The 19,575-nt window shown below is 45.7% G+C and overlaps 1 protein-coding gene across 3 annotated transcripts in view; it reads right to left on the reverse strand.

Annotated features, from left to right (window-relative positions):
* The window catches only part of LOC142296642 (putative cation-transporting ATPase 13A5), a 251,505-nt gene that overhangs the window by 87,104 nt on the left and 144,826 nt on the right, over nt 1-19,575 (reverse strand). For all 3 annotated transcript variants that reach the window (XM_075340494.1, XM_075340493.1, XM_075340495.1), the window contains exons 17-19: nt 14,548-14,665; nt 7,196-7,320; nt 6,811-6,968 (exon numbers count right to left, since the gene is read on the reverse strand). In XM_075340494.1, the coding sequence (XP_075196609.1) occupies nt 6,811-6,968; nt 7,196-7,320; nt 14,548-14,665 (401 nt within the window). The remainder of the gene's footprint in view (nt 1-6,810; nt 6,969-7,195; nt 7,321-14,547; nt 14,666-19,575) is intronic.

Raw genomic sequence — 19,575 nt, forward strand, 5'->3', positions numbered from 1 at the left:
CGGCCTTACCAGGCTGCAGGTTGAGTGGAGACAACCATTTATTAAACTCGGACCGCAGAGCTGACCACAACTCCTCAGCTGTGTGACTCTTATTCCCAAGACATGTCAAGCTAAAGACCGCCTGATGCCGTTGCGCTCTGCTGCCAGCATAGTAATGAGGGGTGCGTGATTCCTTCTGCGCAGTGAGAACGCTGGTGGCCTGACCAGGCAGGCTTGGGGCGGAGGTGGAGGACCCAGATGAGGTGGAGGATGCAGAAGCAGTGGCGGAACTTGGACAGACAGAGGATTGACACACAAGTCGTGGGGACGGCAAGACTTGTGCAGCAGACCCTTCACCATCTATCACCATAGTTACCCAGTGCCCAGTCAGCGACATGTAACGTCCCTGTCCATGCTTACTGGTCCAAGTATCGGTGCTGAAATTCACCCGTTCACACACAGAGTTTCTCAAGGAAGCGGTGATATTGTGTGCGACATGCTGGTGTAGCGCGGGCACACCTTTCTTAGAGAAGTAGTGGCGACTAGGCATCTGGTACTGGGGCACAGCGACAGATATAAGGTCTCTAAAATCCTGTGTGTCCACTAGGCGGAAAGGCAGCATTTCTGTAGCCAACAGCTTACAGAGGGATAGAGTCAACCTCTTCGCTTTGTCATGGGTCGAAGGAAGTGGCCTTTTATTTGACCACATCTGAGGGACAGAGATCTGGCTGCTGTGTGTAGACGGTGTTGAGTAGGGTGTCCCTGGAAAAATGCAGCTTTGGGAGGAAAGTGCAGGCGGAGACATGATGTTGCCTTCATCCAAAGTTGGTGCTATCGATGTCTGAGAGAGCTGTACACACTCACTTGTTTCCCCTTCCAAACCAACTGACGACCTACCAAGCAAACTGCCTGTTGCGGTTACAGTGGTGGAAGTTGTGGGTGGAAAAACAGGTGTGACAGCTGTCCCCACAGTCCTAGAAGATGACGAGCGCGCGGATGCCCTGGAAGGGGCAGGCGGTGGATGGTTGGCTCCACTAGGCCGCATTGCAGCACGGTGAGCTTCCCACCAGGCCATATGATATTTATTCATGTGACGATTCATGGAAGAAGTTGTCAAACTGCTGAGGTTTTGACCTCTACTAAGATAACCATGGCAAATGTTACAGATCACATAATTTGGCCGATCTTTTTTTATGTCAAAAAAGGACCAGGCTAGGCAAGGCTTAGAGGCCATGCGACCTGTTGATCCACCCCGAATAATGCTCAGAGGCAGAGTGGTGGCTGAGGATGAAGTTGTAGACGTGCTACCAGTGCTCCGACTGTGTCCAGGAAGGCGCCAGGTTACTTCGACGTCGGTTGCATCCTCCTCCACCGCCTCTATTGACCTCCTCGAGTGTCTGACTGTGGGTTGACAGTAGGTGGGATCTAGAACTTCATCATCAATTGTTGTGTTTGCACTCCCCTCCCCCTCAGACCGAGTTTCTTCTTGCCCTGACCGAATATTTAAGTTGTCATCCCAATCGGGTATCTGCGTCTCATCTTCATCAGTATGTTCCTCATTGCCTATAACCACAGTTGTTGGAAAGGCAGCATTTTGGTTGCCAACAGTTTGCATTTTATGAAAGTCAACCTCCAAGCCATGTCATGCCCTTCTAAAAGCATGTATAACACAGCGAGGGGACTCCAACCACAGTCTCCCTCGTTGCCACTCACTGGGCCACACACACCCCACTTGACTGGCATCGGTTGAGCCCCCTTTTGAAAAAGAAAAAGATGCTTTGCATGAAGCACTCTCAAAAATACGCGTGCCTTTCCCGTCCCCTGGCTGACCCCGGGGAAGAAAAGTCCTCTGAGAGCCATGACTTGTTCATCTTGGTTCTTTTAGAAACACAGCGAGGGGACTCCAACCACAGTCTCCCTCGTTGCCACTCACTGGGCCACACACACCCCACTTGACTGGCATCGGTTGAGCCCCCTTTTGAAAAAGAAAAAGATGCTTTGCATGAAGCACTCTCAAAAATACGCGTGCCTTTCCCGTCCCCTGGCTGACCCCGGGGAAGAAAAGTCCTCTGAGAGCCATGACTTGTTCATCTTGGTTCTTTTAGAAACACAGCGAGGGGACTCCAACCACAGTCTCCCTCGTTGCCACTCACTGGGCCACACACACCCCACTTGACTGGCATCGGTTGAGCCCCCTTTTGAAAAAGAAAAAGATGCTTTGCATGAAGCACTCTCAAAAATACGCGTGCCTTTCCCGTCCCCTGGCTGACCCCGGGGAAGAAAAGTCCTCTGAGAGCCATGACTTGTTCATCTTGGTTCTTTTAGAAACACAGCGAGGGGACTCCAACCACAGTCTCCCTCGTTGCCACTCACTGGGCCACACACACCCCACTTGACTGGCATCGGTTGAGCCCCCTTTTGAAAAAGAAAAAGATGCTTTGCATGAAGCACTCTCAAAAATACGCGTGCCTTTCCCGTCCCCTGGCTGACCCCGGGGAAGAAAAGTCCTCTGAGAGCCATGACTTGTTCATCTTGGTTCTTTTAGAAACACAGCGAGGGGACTCCAACCACAGTCTCCCTCGTTGCCACTCACTGGGCCACACACACCCCACTTGACTGGCATCGGTTGAGCCCCCTTTTGAAAAAGAAAAAGATGCTTTGCATGAAGCACTCTCAAAAATACGCGTGCCTTTCCCGTCCCCTGGCTGACCCCGGGGAAGAAAAGTCCTCTGAGAGCCATGACTTGTTCATCTTGGTTCTTTTAGAAACACAGCGAGGGGACTCCAACCACAGTCTCCCTCGTTGCCACTCACTGGGCCACACACACCCCACTTGACTGGCATCGGTTGAGCCCCCTTTTGAAAAAGAAAAAGATGCTTTGCATGAAGCACTCTCAAAAATACGCGTGCCTTTCCCGTCCCCTGGCTGACCCCGGGGAAGAAAAGTCCTCTGAGAGCCATGACTTGTTCATCTTGGTTCTTTTAGAAACACAGCGAGGGGACTCCAACCACAGTCTCCCTCGTTGCCACTCACTGGGCCACACACACCCCACTTGACTGGCATCGGTTGAGCCCCCTTTTGAAAAAGAAAAAGATGCTTTGCATGAAGCACTCTCAAAAATACGCGTGCCTTTCCCGTCCCCTGGCTGACCCCGGGGAAGAAAAGTCCTCTGAGAGCCATGACTTGTTCATCTTGGTTCTTTTAGAAACACAGCGAGGGGACTCCAACCACAGTCTCCCTCGTTGCCACTCACTGGGCCACACACACCCCACTTGACTTGCATCGGTTGAGCCCCCTTTTGAAAAAGAAAAAGATGCTTTGCATGAAGCACTCTCAAAAATACGCGTGCCTTTCCCGTCCCCTGGCTGACCCCGGGGAAGAAAAGTCCTCTGAGAGCCATGACTTGTTCATCTTGGTTCTTTTAGAAACACAGCGAGGGGACTCCAACCACAGTCTCCCTCGTTGCCACTCACTGGGCCACACACACCCCACTTGACTGGCATCGGTTGAGCCCCCTTTTGAAAAAGAAAAAGATGCTTTGCATGAAGCACTCTCAAAAATACGCGTGCCTTTCCCGTCCCCTGGCTGACCCCGGGGAAGAAAAGTCCTCTGAGAGCCATGACTTGTTCATCTTGGTTCTTTTAGAAACACAGCGAGGGGACTCCAACCACAGTCTCCCTCGTTGCCACTCACTGGGCCACACACACCCCACTTGACTGGCATCGGTTGAGCCCCCTTTTGAAAAAGAAAAAGATGCTTTGCATGAAGCACTCTCAAAAATACGCGTGCCTTTCCCGTCCCCTGGCTGACCCCGGGGAAGAAAAGTCCTCTGAGAGCCATGTCCACATTGTCAGTGGACAGACACGTGTGCTTATCTGCCAGCAGACCCACAGCAGCACTGAAGACAGGTTCCGAGAGAACGCTGGCTGCAGGACACGACAAGATCCCCAAGACGTACGTGGCGAGCTCAGGCAATTTATCAAGATTGGAAGCCAAGAATGAGCAGGGCTCAAGTTGCACAATAATGGCATGTTTCCTTGCATATACTCATATATCTGTGTGTCCTCCTCTTTTTCCTTGTCCAGCTCTTTTGTTTTCGCATGAGTATATGTCCTTGTCACTTTCCCATGTGTTGTGAGTTGTTTGTGACCTTTTGGACACCTTTGAGGGTGTTTTCTAGGTGTTTTTCTGTGTTTGTGATTGCCTGCCATTGTTTCCTATGCAGTTCGAGTTCGGTTCGTCGAACGTTCGACGAACCGAACTCGAACGGGAGGTCCGTTCGGCGAACCAACCTCGAGCCGAACCGCGACCGGTTCGCTCATCTCTAGCTAGGACTTATTTTCAGGGAAACACAGTAATCACAGAAATTATAATAACTTCTGCGTGTCACTTCAAATTATTTTCACACTTATATTGATAGACTTGTCTCAAAACAATTTAAACTTAAGAGAATCTGTAAACAGGATTTTACACCCAAACTACTTCTAGGTAAATGTAGTTCTTTCAAAGATAAGTTTTCAGAAATACCTTTCCAATGCCAGTTTGTTCCTCAGTTAATGAAGAGGTGACACTGGGCAGGGAAAAGAGCTGGAGTGACAGAGGCTTTAGATATACAAATAGTTCTTCAGCCTAATTTACATATCAATTCAAAGGCTTATTTCTCAGTAATGAGGGATCTGACTGGTCATGTAAAGCTATTGCTGGCGTTATATTTGAAAGATCTACATTTAAATATAGTTTGGGGGCAAAACTTTGTTAACAGATTCCCTTTAAAGGGAATATTTTAGAAAGTTAATTACTGTTTAAATACATTTTCAGTATTTTGGTAATTTTATTTAACCCCTTCATGATGAGGCTAATTTTCATTTTTCCTCCCCTTCTTCCTGAAGTCGTAGCTTTTTTATTGTTCCGTCTGCATAGACATATGTGGGCTTTTTTGTTGTTGTTGGACAAGTTGTACTTTAGAATAGCGCCATTCAATTACCACATGGTGTACTAGAAATCAGGAAAAAAATTCCAAGTGCAGTAAAATTGTGAAACCCCCCCACAATTCTGACATTGTTTTTAAATTACTTTTACAGCATACATTATGTGGTAAAAATGACCTGGCATTATCATCAGTATGATTATGGTGATAAAAAAAAGTCAATTTTTTAAATTATTTTAATTGTGAAAAAGAATCAAATGTTTGCAAAAACATTTTGGGGAGTTTGTCATTTTGTCCTCATTTTCCAGGACCTGTAATGTTTTCATGTTTTGGTCAATGGAGCTGTTTGATGGCTTATTTTTTGAAAAGTGAGATTTATTTTTATTGATACCATTTGGGGATAGATATAGTGTTTTGATCGCATGTTACAGAATTTTTTGTGGTCTTGCAGCAACCAAAAAAAACCTTGGCATTCTTTAATTTTTCTTGTTTATGGTGTTTACTGATTGGATTAATTATTTTTATACGGTGAAACTGTAAATGTCTTTAAAAAAAAAGCCAAAAAAATCTTTATCTTTAATGGGGAAGAGGGAGGTGATTTGAACTTTAATATTTTTTTATTTTATTTTTTCATATTTTTAAAAACTTTTTTTATTTTTCACTATACTCGTTAGCCCCTTAAGGGAACTATAATCTGCGTTCGTCTGATTGCTTGTGTAATACAAAGCAATATAGCGACATTGCTATATATACTTAAAATCACATTTCCATGGAAGCACGGACACAGGAAGGGTTTCAAGGGAGCTCCCTAATAACAAGAACGGAGATTTACAACAGACTCCCAGATATCATAGAAACCTCTCGGTGCCCGCGATCTTTGTCATGGACGCACAGAATGGTGCAGTCCCATAACATCAAGCATTAAATGCAGCTGTCAGAGTTGATGGTGGCATTTAACAGGTTAACAATTGCAGACGGCGTTTTGCACCACCCGAAACTGTTAGAAGCAGGTCCATGCGGTAACACACAGCCATGACCTGCCAAATAAAGAGAGAGCTCACCCTGTGAACCTGCTCCATACATCTGTTTCTTATTTGTGCCGTACATGTGTGTCACATGTCATCAAGGGATTAATGTCACAAAGGCTGGAGTCCCACTAGTGTCTGAATCAGATGCAATAACCTAATCACCCTCGGCTCAGGCTCTGCTGCAAGCATGAGCCGAGTGTCATGCAACTGGGATCCGATCTTGCAATCGGATCAATGGTGCGGAGAAAAGGAGACATTAATCTCTCTATCTTCTCCTTTCTTTGCCTCTGTGTATATCGCACTGCACTTGGATGTCATGCAATTGCAGTCCGATGTTTCACAAGCACCCATAGACTTGTATAGGTGTGTGTGTGTCGAGACTCATGCTGTGATTTTTTTTCCTCAGTCAGAGTAAGGCTGAGGAAAAAAATTACATATCTGGGCTGCATTATTTACTACCATTGGGCCAAGTGCAATGCCAGATTTTCTCGCATTGCAGTCATGCAAGTAATATGCTAGTTTGACTCTACCCTAAAACTATTAGTTGGCTAATATTTTCTGTTGTCTTCAGATCACATTCCAGCAGTCAAATTACTATCATCAAAGACAGGACTACAATGGAAGGTAACACCTATATAAGGTTTCATAAGGTTTTTGTGTCGATAACTTGACACAAAAAGTTATATTACTTAATAAGATTAAGATAACTTAACGTTGCACAAGTTATTGACCAATGTCAAGTTAGGTATTAAATTACACTTTTTTGTGTCACTATGTTCCAGTTTGTGTTATCTTGATCATGGTAAACTTTTCCACATCGAAAGTACAGTATATACAGTATAATACTAAAACGTAGAAACCTCCACAATGTCTTACGTTAATTTCTTTATTGTCTGCATTTTCCACATGTCGCCATGTAATGGATGCCGGACAGCTCACAGTTGGTTCACATGCTTCAATTAAAATCACTTTGGTAAATTTTTGGACAATGCCTGAATTTCTTGCAACAGTTATGGCTGTCTGAAGATTGTCACCTTTAGTGGAAAAATAGAGCAAGGTTGGTAAAAATGTGGTTTTCCTATTGTGATTCTTTTCTATGGTCCAGAGTCCTCCCGATGTAATCATATTAATAAGCTACTGTACTTTAGCTCTATATTTTGGCCACAATAACTGAGTACCTACAAACCTCTTTCTGATCTGAACTTATGTCACCATTGTTTTCTTCTGATTACCTTTAATAATATATTTTGTGGGAATATACCTGTAATCATAGCAGTCCGAATTAATGCATTGGTTATGTCCTTTAAAACTGGAATAGTTTCAGGTTTCAATCGATTTTCTAGTATCAGAAGACCAAGAAATAAAAGGTCTGATTCCACCTCCTCCCTTAGAATAAATAAAACAGAGAACACTGATGTGACAAGTGAATAGCATGTATTAATTTGATGTACAGTTTATGCTACATGAAAGACAAGAAATGTATAAATTGAAGAAAAATATAAATGCAACACTTTTGGTTTTATTTCCATTTTTCATGAGCTAAACTCAATGATCTAAGATTTTCTATGTAAAAAAAACCCCTTTTTCTCTCAAATATTGTTCACAAATTTGTCTAAGGCGGGCTTTGCACGTTGCGACATCGGTAACAATGTGTTACCGATGCTGCAGCGATAGTCCCGCCCCCGTCGCACGTGCGATATCTAGTGAAAGCTGCCGTAGCGATTATTATCGCTACGGCAGCTTTACACGCACATACCTGCCGTGCGACATCCCTCTGGCCGACGACCCGCCTCCTTCCTTAGGGGGCGGGTCGTGCGGCGTCACAGTGACGTCACACGGCAGGCGGCCAATTGAAGCGGAGGGGCGGAGATGAGCAGGATGTAAACATTCCGCCCACCTCCGTCCTTCTCATTGCAGCCGGCGGCAGGTAAGGAGATGTTCCTCGCTCCTGCGGCTTCACACACAGCGATGTGTGCTGCCGCAGGAACGAGGAACAACATCGTACGTGTCGCACCATCGGCATTATGGAAATGTCGGAGGCTGCAGCGATGATACGATAACGACGCTTTTGCGCTCGTTCATCGTATCAAAAAGGTTTTACACGTTGCGATATCGACTGCAACGCCGGATGTGCGTCACTTTCGATTTGACCCCATCGACATCGCACGTGCAATGTCGCAACGTGCAAAGCCGCCCTCAGACTATGTGCGCACTAGAAAAGTGATTTTTCTCAAGAAAATTTCTTGAGAAACGTCTGGGAGTTGAAGATTACCGCACCTGCGGTAAAAAACCGCACCAAATCCGCGGGAAAAACGCATGCGTTTTTGCCGCGGTTTTGCCGCTGTTTTTCCGAAGGTTGGTCCCTGCGTTTTTTTTATGCTGAACAGAAATAAATAATATAGATAATAGATAGATAATCAATAGATAGACAGATAATGGATAGAGGGAAAGATGGATAGATGAATAGATAGATAGATAGATAGATAGATGAGAAAGACCTATATAATGTCCCACCCCCCTGCATATTCTAAGCTGGCACCCTTTAGTGACTTTCATGTGGCACTAAATGGTGCCTAGTCTTGTATTTAGCCAAAAAATAAATAAATAATTAAAAAAAATATGATGTGGGGTTCCCCCTATTTTTGTAGCCAGCTAGGGTAAAGCAGACGGCTGCAGCCTGCAAACCACAGCTGGCAGCTTCACCTTGGCTGGTAATCCAAAACAGAGGGCACCCCACGCTGTTATTTTACATTAAATAAATAATTTAAAACAAAAAACGTGGGGTCCCCCCCAAATTGGATCACCAGCCAAGGTAAAGCGGACAGCTGGGGTCTGATATTCTCAGACTAGGGAGGTCCACTGTTATTGGACATTCCCCAGCCTTAAAATAGCAGGCTGCAGCCGCCCCAGAAGTGGCGCATCCATTAGACGTGCCAATACTGGCGCTTTGCCCCAACTCATCCCGTTGCCCTGGTGCGGTGGCAAACGAGGTAATATATGGGGTTGATGCCAGATGTGTAATGTCACCTGGCATCAAGCCCTGGGGTTAATGATGTCACGCGTCTATCAGATACCTGACATCACCAACCCAGTCAGTAAGAAATATAAAATAGACAACAAAAAAAGTTTTATTTGAAAAAAAAACACTCCCCACATTCCCTCTTTCACCAATTTATTGATAAGAACAATCAATTCCACGTCCAGCGTAATCCAATTAAGGGGGGGCGTCCCACGGCGATCCATACCATAGTCACTGTCCCAGTCCATGAAGAACAGAATGTTCCCCATTGGCTGGGAGAGCAATGCAGTGACCTGAGCTAACATCAATAGTCCAGGTCACTGCAGGGGATGACGAGCGCTGCTGTCAGGAGGATAGATGAGATCATTACCTGCTGTGATGATCTCCTGCACTCCTGCCATCAGCGCTGTCACTGACTTCTATGCCCGCCGCGTTGTCAGCAGTATCGCGAGAGCCCATGACGTCACCGCTAGTGACAGTCTCGGGCCGCTCGCGAGACGGGCATAGACAGCAGTGACCGCGGTGATGTCAGGAGGCAGGAGATCATCACAGCAGGTAATGATCTCATCTCACCTGACAGCAGCGCTCGGCATCCCCGCGGCTGCACGTGCTGCTGTGTGTTAGTGTCTGCCTGCACCGCAGCGTGACAAGCTGCTGACACTGCGGGCAGACAGTGACACTGCTGTGTTGGCAGCGGCGGGGCTGCAGCAGGACACAGATTGCACGGGCACCCGCCGGACGTCACACGGAAGCGCTTCTTTGCGGCGTCCAGGGAGTGTGACGTGTGTGTTTACTCTGCTCCGCCTCCTCTTCCTGGTATAATGACATCACTCCCTGCAAAACCGCAGGCAGTGATGAGCATTACCGCGGCTATACCGGGGGTATACCGCACATCATTTGCTACCTGCGGTATACCCCCGGAATTTCGCGATTACATTACAGTGAATGGAGTGAAATTCCGGGGGTATACCGCAGGTACCTGCAGAAAATAATAGACATGCTCATTTTCTCAAGAAATTTTCTTGAGAAAAATCCACAGCGTGCGCTCAGCTATTTTTTGCTCCCATAGGTTTTGCTGGGAAATGTCTGCAGAAAGATTTCAAACCTTTCTCAAGAAATTTCTGCAGCAAATCCGCGGGTAAATCCACGGGTAAAATGGCCTAGTGTGCACATAGCCTAAATCTGTGTTAGTGAGCACTTCTCCTTTGCTGAGATATTCCATCCAACTCACATATCAAGATGCTGATTTGACAGGAGGATTATTGCACAGGTGTGCCTTAGGCTGGCCACAATAAAAGGCCACTCTAAAATGTGCAGTATTATCACACTGCACAATGCCACAGATGGTGCAAGTTTTGAGGGAGCGTGCAATTGGCATGCTGACTGCAGGAATATCTACCAGAACTGTTGTCCATTAATTGAATGTTCATTTCTCTACCATAAGCCATCTCCAATGGCGTTTCAGAGAATTAGGCAGTACATCCAACCTGCCTCACAACCGCACACCACGTGTAACCACATCAGCCCAGTACCCCAAAATCCAGCATCTTCCCCTCCAAGATTATCTGAGACCAGCCATCCAGACGGCTGCTTTAACAATTAGTTTGCATAACCAAAGCATTTATGCACAAAGTTTCAGAAAATATCACAGGGAAGCTGATCTGCTGCTCGTCAACCTCATTAGTGTCTCCACCTGATTGCAGTTCGTCGTTGTAACCAACTTGAGTGACAAATGCTCCCATTCAATGGCATCTGACACATTGGAGAGATGTTCTCTTCACGGGTGAATCTCAGTTTTCACTGTAGAGAGCAGATGGCAGACTGCAAGTATGGCATCGTGTGTGTGAGCGGTTTGCTGACTAGTGATGGGTGAGGATGCTTGACATGCTCAGTACTCGATCAAGCATCAGGGTTCTCAGAATGCTGGGTGCTAGATCAAGTACCAAAGGTGCTTGAGCTGAATGCTTGACTTTCTATTCTGTTACCTGCCCTGGCACTGCCCAGTGTTTGTGGGTGCTGGATTTGTGTACCCTACCCCTAAAGACCTAAGTAGATGTAGAGAATAATATACATATTATTGATATGTTTATTCTAATGTTGCACATGTGGCCGGTTTCAGATACTGCTCCTTGCAAGATATTAAAGGTTGCCTAGCAATAGGAGTAGCCAGATAGAGAATAGTTAAGAACATTGGGAGGGGTTAGGGAGAATAAATATAGCTACAGAGACAAGGTTTGGTTAGGTACGGAATAGTATAAAGAAAAGTTTGGAGAGAATTCATAGAGTGCAAGCCAGCAATTGCTTAGGTTTGAGAACAGGTGTATGCGACAAGGCCCAAAATCAGAAAACAGAAACTGTAATGTAGGATGGAACATTACAGGGCTCCATCCCACTGAACTGAGTACCACACCATCATCTCGAGCATCCTGGGTCGCAACAGTGTCCAGCGGTACTAGTCCTAGAGCGGAGAACTAATATAGACTTGGATGAACACATCGTCACTGAAAAGCTAAGTGAAGAAACTTGGTCCTTTGCCAGTACAGGTCAGCAAGAACCGTCAACAGGAATGTGGCCTTCAAGGCTGGGCTTGATCATGGATGAACAAGAATTTATGACTTTACTGGATAAAACTGTTGTGTCAGCAAGTGAAGGAAAGGACAGTGTAAAAGCAGCAGTAGTACCAAAAGCCAAGGAGCAGACTATGGGAGAAGTGTATTTTGAAGTAAAGTGTTTCATGCATACAATGTTCAAGTGTTGTGCCCACAGTAATGATGTGACTAAAGAACTGCGCATGACTTTTAGTAAAACACTATTGAATAAGGAAACTGAATCTGTATCAATCAATCCTTTGCTGGGGTCTCCTGGATTGTTTGAGCTCTTGCATGAAGGTATGGCTTGCACAAATAAAGTCCATCCACTCAACCAGGAAGCCCCCAAACCATCCCTATCCCCTTGCTCTGTGGAGAGGACCAGGGAATAGGCCAAAGTGAGAGACAAGCCACATCACAGCAACAGGACCAAGTCCTGTCCGTGGCTCCAGCTACCCCTCACCACCCTGACCATCAAAGTCCCCTTCATCTACAGGCAGCAGACACTGCAACCTCTATTTCATCTTCCTGGTCACTGCAGTCCCTATCATTTGGGTGCAGCTAGCATTGCTCAGCAACTTCCATTCCACGTGCACGGTTCAAATGTCCCCACTGGCCAAACTAACTGTGTGGTTAGTTCCACTCAAGTCTCCATTCAAAAATAAATCTCTCTCTTCTCCAGAATGGGAACTTAAGAGTAACTAACCACACAGTCACTTTGGCAGGGGGTAATATCTAGACAGCACACACAGAACGGAAGTTGACAGGCGATGCCAATTGGAGCTGATTGATAGGGACTGTGGTGGCTGGGGTGGCTGGGAAGATGGATTGGAGGTTTCAAGGCGAGGTCTGCTGCCTGTGGATGAGGGGACTGTGGTGGTAGGCAGCTGTGTCAGGGCAGGTAACAGAACGATGACCCAGGAAAAATATGCTTGAGTCACCTATTGACTTCTTTTGTGCTCAGTACTTGAGTCAAGCATTTCTGAGTGTCCTATATGCTCGATTTGAGTACCCGAGCATTTTTGTGCTCGCTCATCACTATGGCAGATGTCAATGTTGTGAATCAAGTGGCCAATGGTGGCGGTGGGACTATGATATGGGCAATGAACATTTATTGATGCCATTTTGAATGCATAGAGATATCATCATGAAATCCTGAGGCCCATTTTTGTGCCATTCATCCATGTCCATCAACTCATGCAGCATCTTAATGCACAGTTCCATGCTGCAAGGATCTGTACACAATTTCTAGAAGCTGAAAACATCCCAGTTCTTGCATGGCCAGCATATTCACCGGACATGCCACCCAGTGTCGGACTGGCTACCGGTGGAACTGCAGTAATACCAGTCCTGGCCGCGGTTAGCTGCACTGAATTCCAGAGCTCTAACCTAAGCTCCAGAGTGCAGCCTGGACTGAGCCAGGTTTCCAGGACTGGACTGATTCCCCAGCTATCACAGTTCAGTTAATGACAGCTGCGGACAGTTCGAGCTGAACTCCGCTCACCTCAGGTGACAGCTGCGGAGTTCAATACAGGTAACCGCGGCCAGGACTGGTATTACCGGTGGTTTCCGGTAATACCAGTCCTGGCTACTGTTACCTGCATTCAACTGCGGACAGTCCAGGCTGCACTCCGGAGCTGAGCTGAGCGCTCCGGAGTTCAGTGCAGGTAAACGCAGCCAGGACTGGTATTACTGCAATTCCTCCGGTAGCCAGTCCAACGCTGATGCCACCTATTGAGCATGTTTGGGATGCTCTTTATTGGCCCATATGTGACAGTATGTTCAGGTTCCTGCCAAAATCCAGCAACTTAGCACAGTCATTAAAGAGGAGAGGACGAACATTCCACAGGCCACCATCAACAACTCTATTTGAAGGAGATGTGTTACACTGCATGAAGCAAATGATGGTCACACCAGATACTGACTGGTTTTCTGATCCCCCATCGGATCCTCCCAATACTATAAAATTGCATATTTTAGAGGGACCTTTTGTTGTGTCCAGCATAAGGCACACCTGTGCCATAATTATGTTGTATAATCAGCATCTTGATATGCCATACCAGTGAGGTGGAAGGATTCTCTCAACAAAGGAGAAGTGCTCAATAACACAGATTTAGACAAATTATGAACAATATTTGAGAGAAAAAGACCTTTTGTCTACATAGAAATAGTCTTCGATCTTAAGGGTACTTTACACGCTGCGATATCGGTACCGATATCGCTAGCGAGCGAACCCGCCCCCGTTGGTTGTTCGTCACGGGCAAATCGCTGCCCGTGGCGCACAACATCGCTAACACCCGTCACACGGACTTACCTTCCCTGCGACGTAGCTCTGGCCGGCGATCCGTCTCCTTTCTAAGGGGGCGGTTCGTGCGGCATCACAGCAACGTTACACGGCAGTCATCCAACAGCAGTGGAGGGGCGGAGATGAGCGGCCGGAACATGCCGCCCACCTCCTTCCTTCCTCATTTCCGGTGGATGCAGGTAAGGAGATGTTCGTCGTTCCTGCGGTGTCACACATAGCAATATGTGCTGCCACAGGAACGACGAACAACATCATACCTGCAGCAGCAACAATATTTGGAAAAGGAGTGACGTGTCAACGAGCAACGTTTTTTCACGTTTTTGCGCTCGTTGATCTTCGCTCTTTGGTGTCACACGCTGCGATGTCACTAACGGCGATGGATGTGCGTCACTAACGACGTGATCTCGACGATATATCATTAGCGATGTCGCAGCATGTAAAGCACCCTTTAGAGTTCAACTCATGAAAAATTGGAGCAAAAACAAAAGTGTTAGGTTTACATTTTTTTCTCAGTGTACTTTTGTTACATCAGGATGCGTAAACTAAATTATGCAGTTATCGATATTTGGCTTTTGTAATTGATAGACTTCCATTTGTCAGTATAAAACAAACAGCTGATACCTGGCACATAGTTTAAAATTTATTTAAAATTTATAGTTTAAAATTTAAAATTTATAAGAAATTCAACTATTAATATTTACCTTGTGTAACTTTCTGTATCCATATCCTTTGTACATTGCATTATTTTATATGCCATTCCTATGACTCTGAAGCCCTTGGTTGTATGTGACTGGAGCTCACTACAAAAATTTTCAGGGACTGAGAAAAGAAACTAATGTTACAAACAATCCATTTTTTTGCTCAGCTACTTATTACTGTTAGCTTTAAACTTTGAACTGATTTTTAGCAGAAATTATTTTTAGATACATTCATATATTACCATAGAACCTTTTAAATACTATTTTGACTTGTCAATTGCTAAGGGGCTTTACCGTTTTCCAGGTTGGAGTACATTAACTGATCCAGTTGTCATGCCTGGCTGTCTTTATTAAGCTGCATAGTTTACTCTAATCAGGTCTTCAGATTTATAAGTTTACTGTAAGTGTCTTATTTTTTGCCCTGTCCAGTTGAGTACACAATGAACTTGACAACACAGAAGATGGTAGATGCTTAAAAAAACAACTCTATACCAGCAGTCCAACAGTCCGGCAGTCAGGTCATCTGAGGTCCCACTGTGGGCTCCCAGACTGCTACTGAAAGTTGAAGTCATTGCCGGACTGTCAGATTGCAGGTCATGGTCGTGTTTCATAGTCCAACAATCCAGCAGCAATTTCACTGAGGGCAATCGGGGAGCCCCCAGTGAGACCTCTGGGAGTGCCCACAGCCTGAAAGCTTGCTGATTGGCTGCTCTGCACCTTTCAATAAGCTTTATTTGGGTGACAAACCCGAACAAAAATTGAAGTACAGTAAAAAGTCTTGTCTTACAGGTTGGCTCATCCCTAATCGCAGGTTATATTGGATTTTTTTTCTCACAAAATGATGTACAGTAAAATGCAAAAGTTTGGGCACCCCTGGTCAAAATTACTGTTATTCTGAACACTGTTAGACTTGACATATTTCCTTTGTATTTTAGGCAAACAGAATATATCTACAGTGAAGGATAATAATTATTTGATCATTTGCTGATTTTGTAAGTTTGGCCACTGACAAAGACATGAACAGTCTTACAATTTTAAGGGTAGGTTATTTTTAACAGGTAGAGATAGAATATCAAAAATAAAATCCCAAAAATCACATTTTATATATTCTATAAATGTATTTGCATTTTGCAGAGAGAAATAATTATTAGATCCCTCTGGCAAACAAGACTTAATACTTGGTGGGAAAAGACCTTGTTGGCAAGGAAAGCAGCCAGAGCTGTTTTGTAGTTAATGATGAGGTTTGCGCATATGTCAGGAGGAATTGTTCACGCCTCTTTGCACATCATCTCTAAATCATTAAGATTTTGAGGCTGATGCTTGGCAACTCGGAGCTTCAGCTCCCTCCAAAAGTTTTCTATGGGATTCAAGTCTGGATACTAGCTAGGCAACTCCATGACCGTAATGTGCCTCTTTTTGAGCCCCTCCTTGTTGACTTTGCTGTATGTTCTGGGTCATTGTCCTGCAGCAAAACCCAGCCATGACCTATTTTTGATGTTCTGGTGGAGGGAAGCGGGTTGTCACTCAGAATTTTACTGTAAAAGGCTCCATTCAATGTCCCATTAATGCAGTGAAGTAGTTCTGCACCCTTAGCAGAGAAACACCCCTAAAACATAATGTTTCCACCTCCATGATTGACAGTGGGGATGGTGTTCTTTCGGTCATAGGCAGCATTTTTCTTCCTCCAAACACGTCGAGTTTAGTTAATGCCAAAAAGCTCAATTTGTGTCTCATCTGACCACAGCACTCCCTCTCCCAATCACTCTTAGAATCATCCAGGTGTTCATTGGCAAACTTCAGATGGCCCTGCACATGTGCCTTATTGAGCAGTGGGACTTTGCTAGCACTGCAGGAATTTAATCCATTATGGCGTAATGTGTTGCCAATAGTTTTCTTGGTTATAGGGCTCCCAGTTGCCTTGAGATCATTAACAAGTCCCCCCATGTAGTTTTAGGCTGATCTCTGACCTTCCTCATGATCCTGGATACCCCATGAGGTGAGATTTTCCATGGAGCTCCAGATCAGTGTTGATTGCCACTCATTTTGTATTTCTTCCATTTTCTTAGTATTGCACCAACAGTTGTCTCCTTCTCACCCGGCATCTTACTTATGGTTTTGTAACCAATTCCAGCCTTGTGCAGGTCTATGATCTTGTCCCTCACATCATTAGAAAGCTCTTTGCCTTGCCCATGTTATAGAGGTTAGAGTCTGACTGTTTAATTGAGTGTGTGCACAGGAATCTTTTAGAGAGGTGACAATTTAAGACATCTATCTTTAATGCAGGTAACGTGTTGATTAGGAGCATCTAACTGGTCTGTAGGAGCAAGAACCCTTAATGGCTGGTATGAGATCAAATACTTATTTCTCTCTGCAAAATGCAAATAAATGTATATAATTTATACAATGTGATTTTCTGGCTTTCATTTTTGATATTCTATTTCTCACTATTATAATTAACCTACCCTTAAAATTATATAGACTGTTCATGTCTTTGTCAGTGGGCAAACTTACAAAATCAGCAAGGGATCAAATAATTATTTCCTTCACTGTACATTTTCATCTTTTACATTATAAAAATTATAATAAATATAAATGGTCCAATGCAAAGGTTTGGGCACCCTTGGAGATTTCTGTGCCCAAATAACTTTGACCAAGGTTTCAGACCTTAATTAGCCTGTTATGGTTATAGCTTGTCCACTATTATCGTCAGGAAAGCCCAGGTGATGCAAATTTCACAGAATTTATAAAAACCCAGTGTCCTCTAATTTTGTGCCAAAAACAGCAGCCATGGGTTCCTCTAAGCAGCTATCTAGCACTGTGAAAATTAAAATAGTGGAGGCCCACAAAGCACAAGAAAATAGCAAAGTATTTTAAAGTTGCTCTTTCCTTAGTTTGAAATGTAATTTAAAAAATGGCAGCTAACAGGAACAGTGGAGGTCAAGATAAGGTCTGGAAGACGAAGCAAAATTTCTTTTAGAGCTGTACGTAGGATTGCCAGAGAGGCAAATCCAAACCCCCACATGACTGCAAAAAGACCTTCAGGAAGATTTAGCAGACTCTGGAGTTGTGGTACATTGGTCTACTCTACACAGACATCTGCAAAATATGGCCCTAGAAGAGTCATCAGAAAAAAACCTCTCCTGCGTCCTCACTATAAAATTAAGCATCAGAAGTATGCAAAAGAACATCTAAACAAGCTGATGCACTTTGGAAACAAGTCCTGTGGACTGTTGAGGTTAAAATGGAACCCTTTGGTCACAATGATGAAAGGTATTTGTGGACAAAAAATGGCACAGAATTTCAGGAAAAGAACATATCACCAAGCATGGTGGTGGATCAATAATGCTTTGGAGTTGTGTTGCAGCCAATGGCACAGGGAACATTTAACGGGTAGAGGGAAGAATGGATTCAACAAATGTTTTATGGAAACATAACACCATCTGTAAAAATTCTAAAGTTAAAAAGAGCATGGCTACTACAAATGGATAATGAATGATCCTAAACACACGTCAAAATGAACAATAAACTACCTCAAAGGCTCAAGCTGAAGGTTTTACAATGGCCCTCACAGTCCCCTGATCTGATCTTCATTGAAAATCTGTGGCTAGACCTCAAAAGAGCAGTGCATGCAAGAGGACCCAGGAATCTTAAGGTGGCTTTACACACTGCAACATCGCAAATGACATTGCTGTAACGTCACCGGTTTTGTGACGTAATAGCGACCTCCCCAGTGACATTGCAGTGTGTGAAACACATCAGCAACCTGGCCCCTGCTCTGAAGTTGCTGATCGCTACAAATCGTTCAGGACCATTCTTTGGTCCTTTGTTTCCCGCTGTGAAGCATGATCGCTAGAAAGTCTCAGTGTGTAAAGGGGACTTAAATGTGTGCAGGTGTGGCGCCCTGGACAAGCCAGGGGCCACAGAGAACAACACCCACACACCCCACACTCCCGGTCAGGCACACCGAAGTCAGACAAAAACCCTTGTTGCCTTCCTCCAGGGGCTGATGTTCACACCAGGGGGGTGGGCCAGGCGATTGGCCCCGCCCACTGAGGAGTTCACAGACCTGGAGGCGAGAAAAGCAGGCAGTTGAGTGAGGGAAGTGAAAGTGAGAGGAAGGAAAGTGGTAGTGGAGCAGACTGAAGTTGGTCTGGGTGTGTGGCCCGGACGGATCAGCAAGGTTGGCAGACGGTGGTGACCGTCTGCAGGAGTGGCCTATCGGAGTCTACCGTAAAGACCGTGGATGGGTGGCGGCCCGGCAGTACCGGACCGGTACACAAAGAGAAGCCAGCACCATCTGGCAGGGGCTTGTGGACCCCGGCAAGGCTAGGAGTCGCCGTGAATTTGCCAAATTCGTTAGCGAAGGGAACCTCCTGGGTTTCCCAGCAGCCAAGTCCCGACAGAAGGCAACCGTCCAACCGAGAGAGGGAAACACAGTCACCGCCAAGGCTAAAGTTCCCAGGATCAGAGCCTGCGGGCAAAAGGGGCTCCTCCAGCCCATATCCAAGCTGGGGAGCGGGTTACCGGTGGGAACCCATTGGAACCGTTTACAGTACACAGATGCAGGGAAAGGCAGTCACCATCAACCTGCCGGGAGCAACAACACCGCAGCCATCTGTGGGACCCGTCCATCCGTGTGTTTTACCGAGAACTGTGTCCTCATCACTGGCTGAGTGAGTACCACCGTGCCGTGCGGCACAGCGCTGCCCCCGCAACCCTGCACCTCACCAGGCCCCGTAACCCGCCTGCCATCCACCCCTACCCCATCACCGGGTCCCGGGACAACCAACCCCCTACCCATGGAGGGGAGGACTAACATTAAAGCTGCTCCCTGTCACCGCTCCCGGGATCCCCGTCCAGAGCAGCGGTGGTGTCACCAATATCACCACAACCGTGGGTGGCGTCACGGACAATCACCAAATCCCCACAATCAAATCCCCCCTTTTCACTCACGGGCGAGGAATGCCGCTCGAGTCCCCGGGATCCGGCCCACCGCTCGAGCCACCACCGAGCAGCAGCAGCCACAGCAGC

Source organism: Anomaloglossus baeobatrachus, chromosome 3 (genome assembly GCF_048569485.1).
Source record: "Anomaloglossus baeobatrachus isolate aAnoBae1 chromosome 3, aAnoBae1.hap1, whole genome shotgun sequence".
Lineage (NCBI taxonomy): Eukaryota > Metazoa > Chordata > Amphibia > Anura > Aromobatidae > Anomaloglossus > Anomaloglossus baeobatrachus.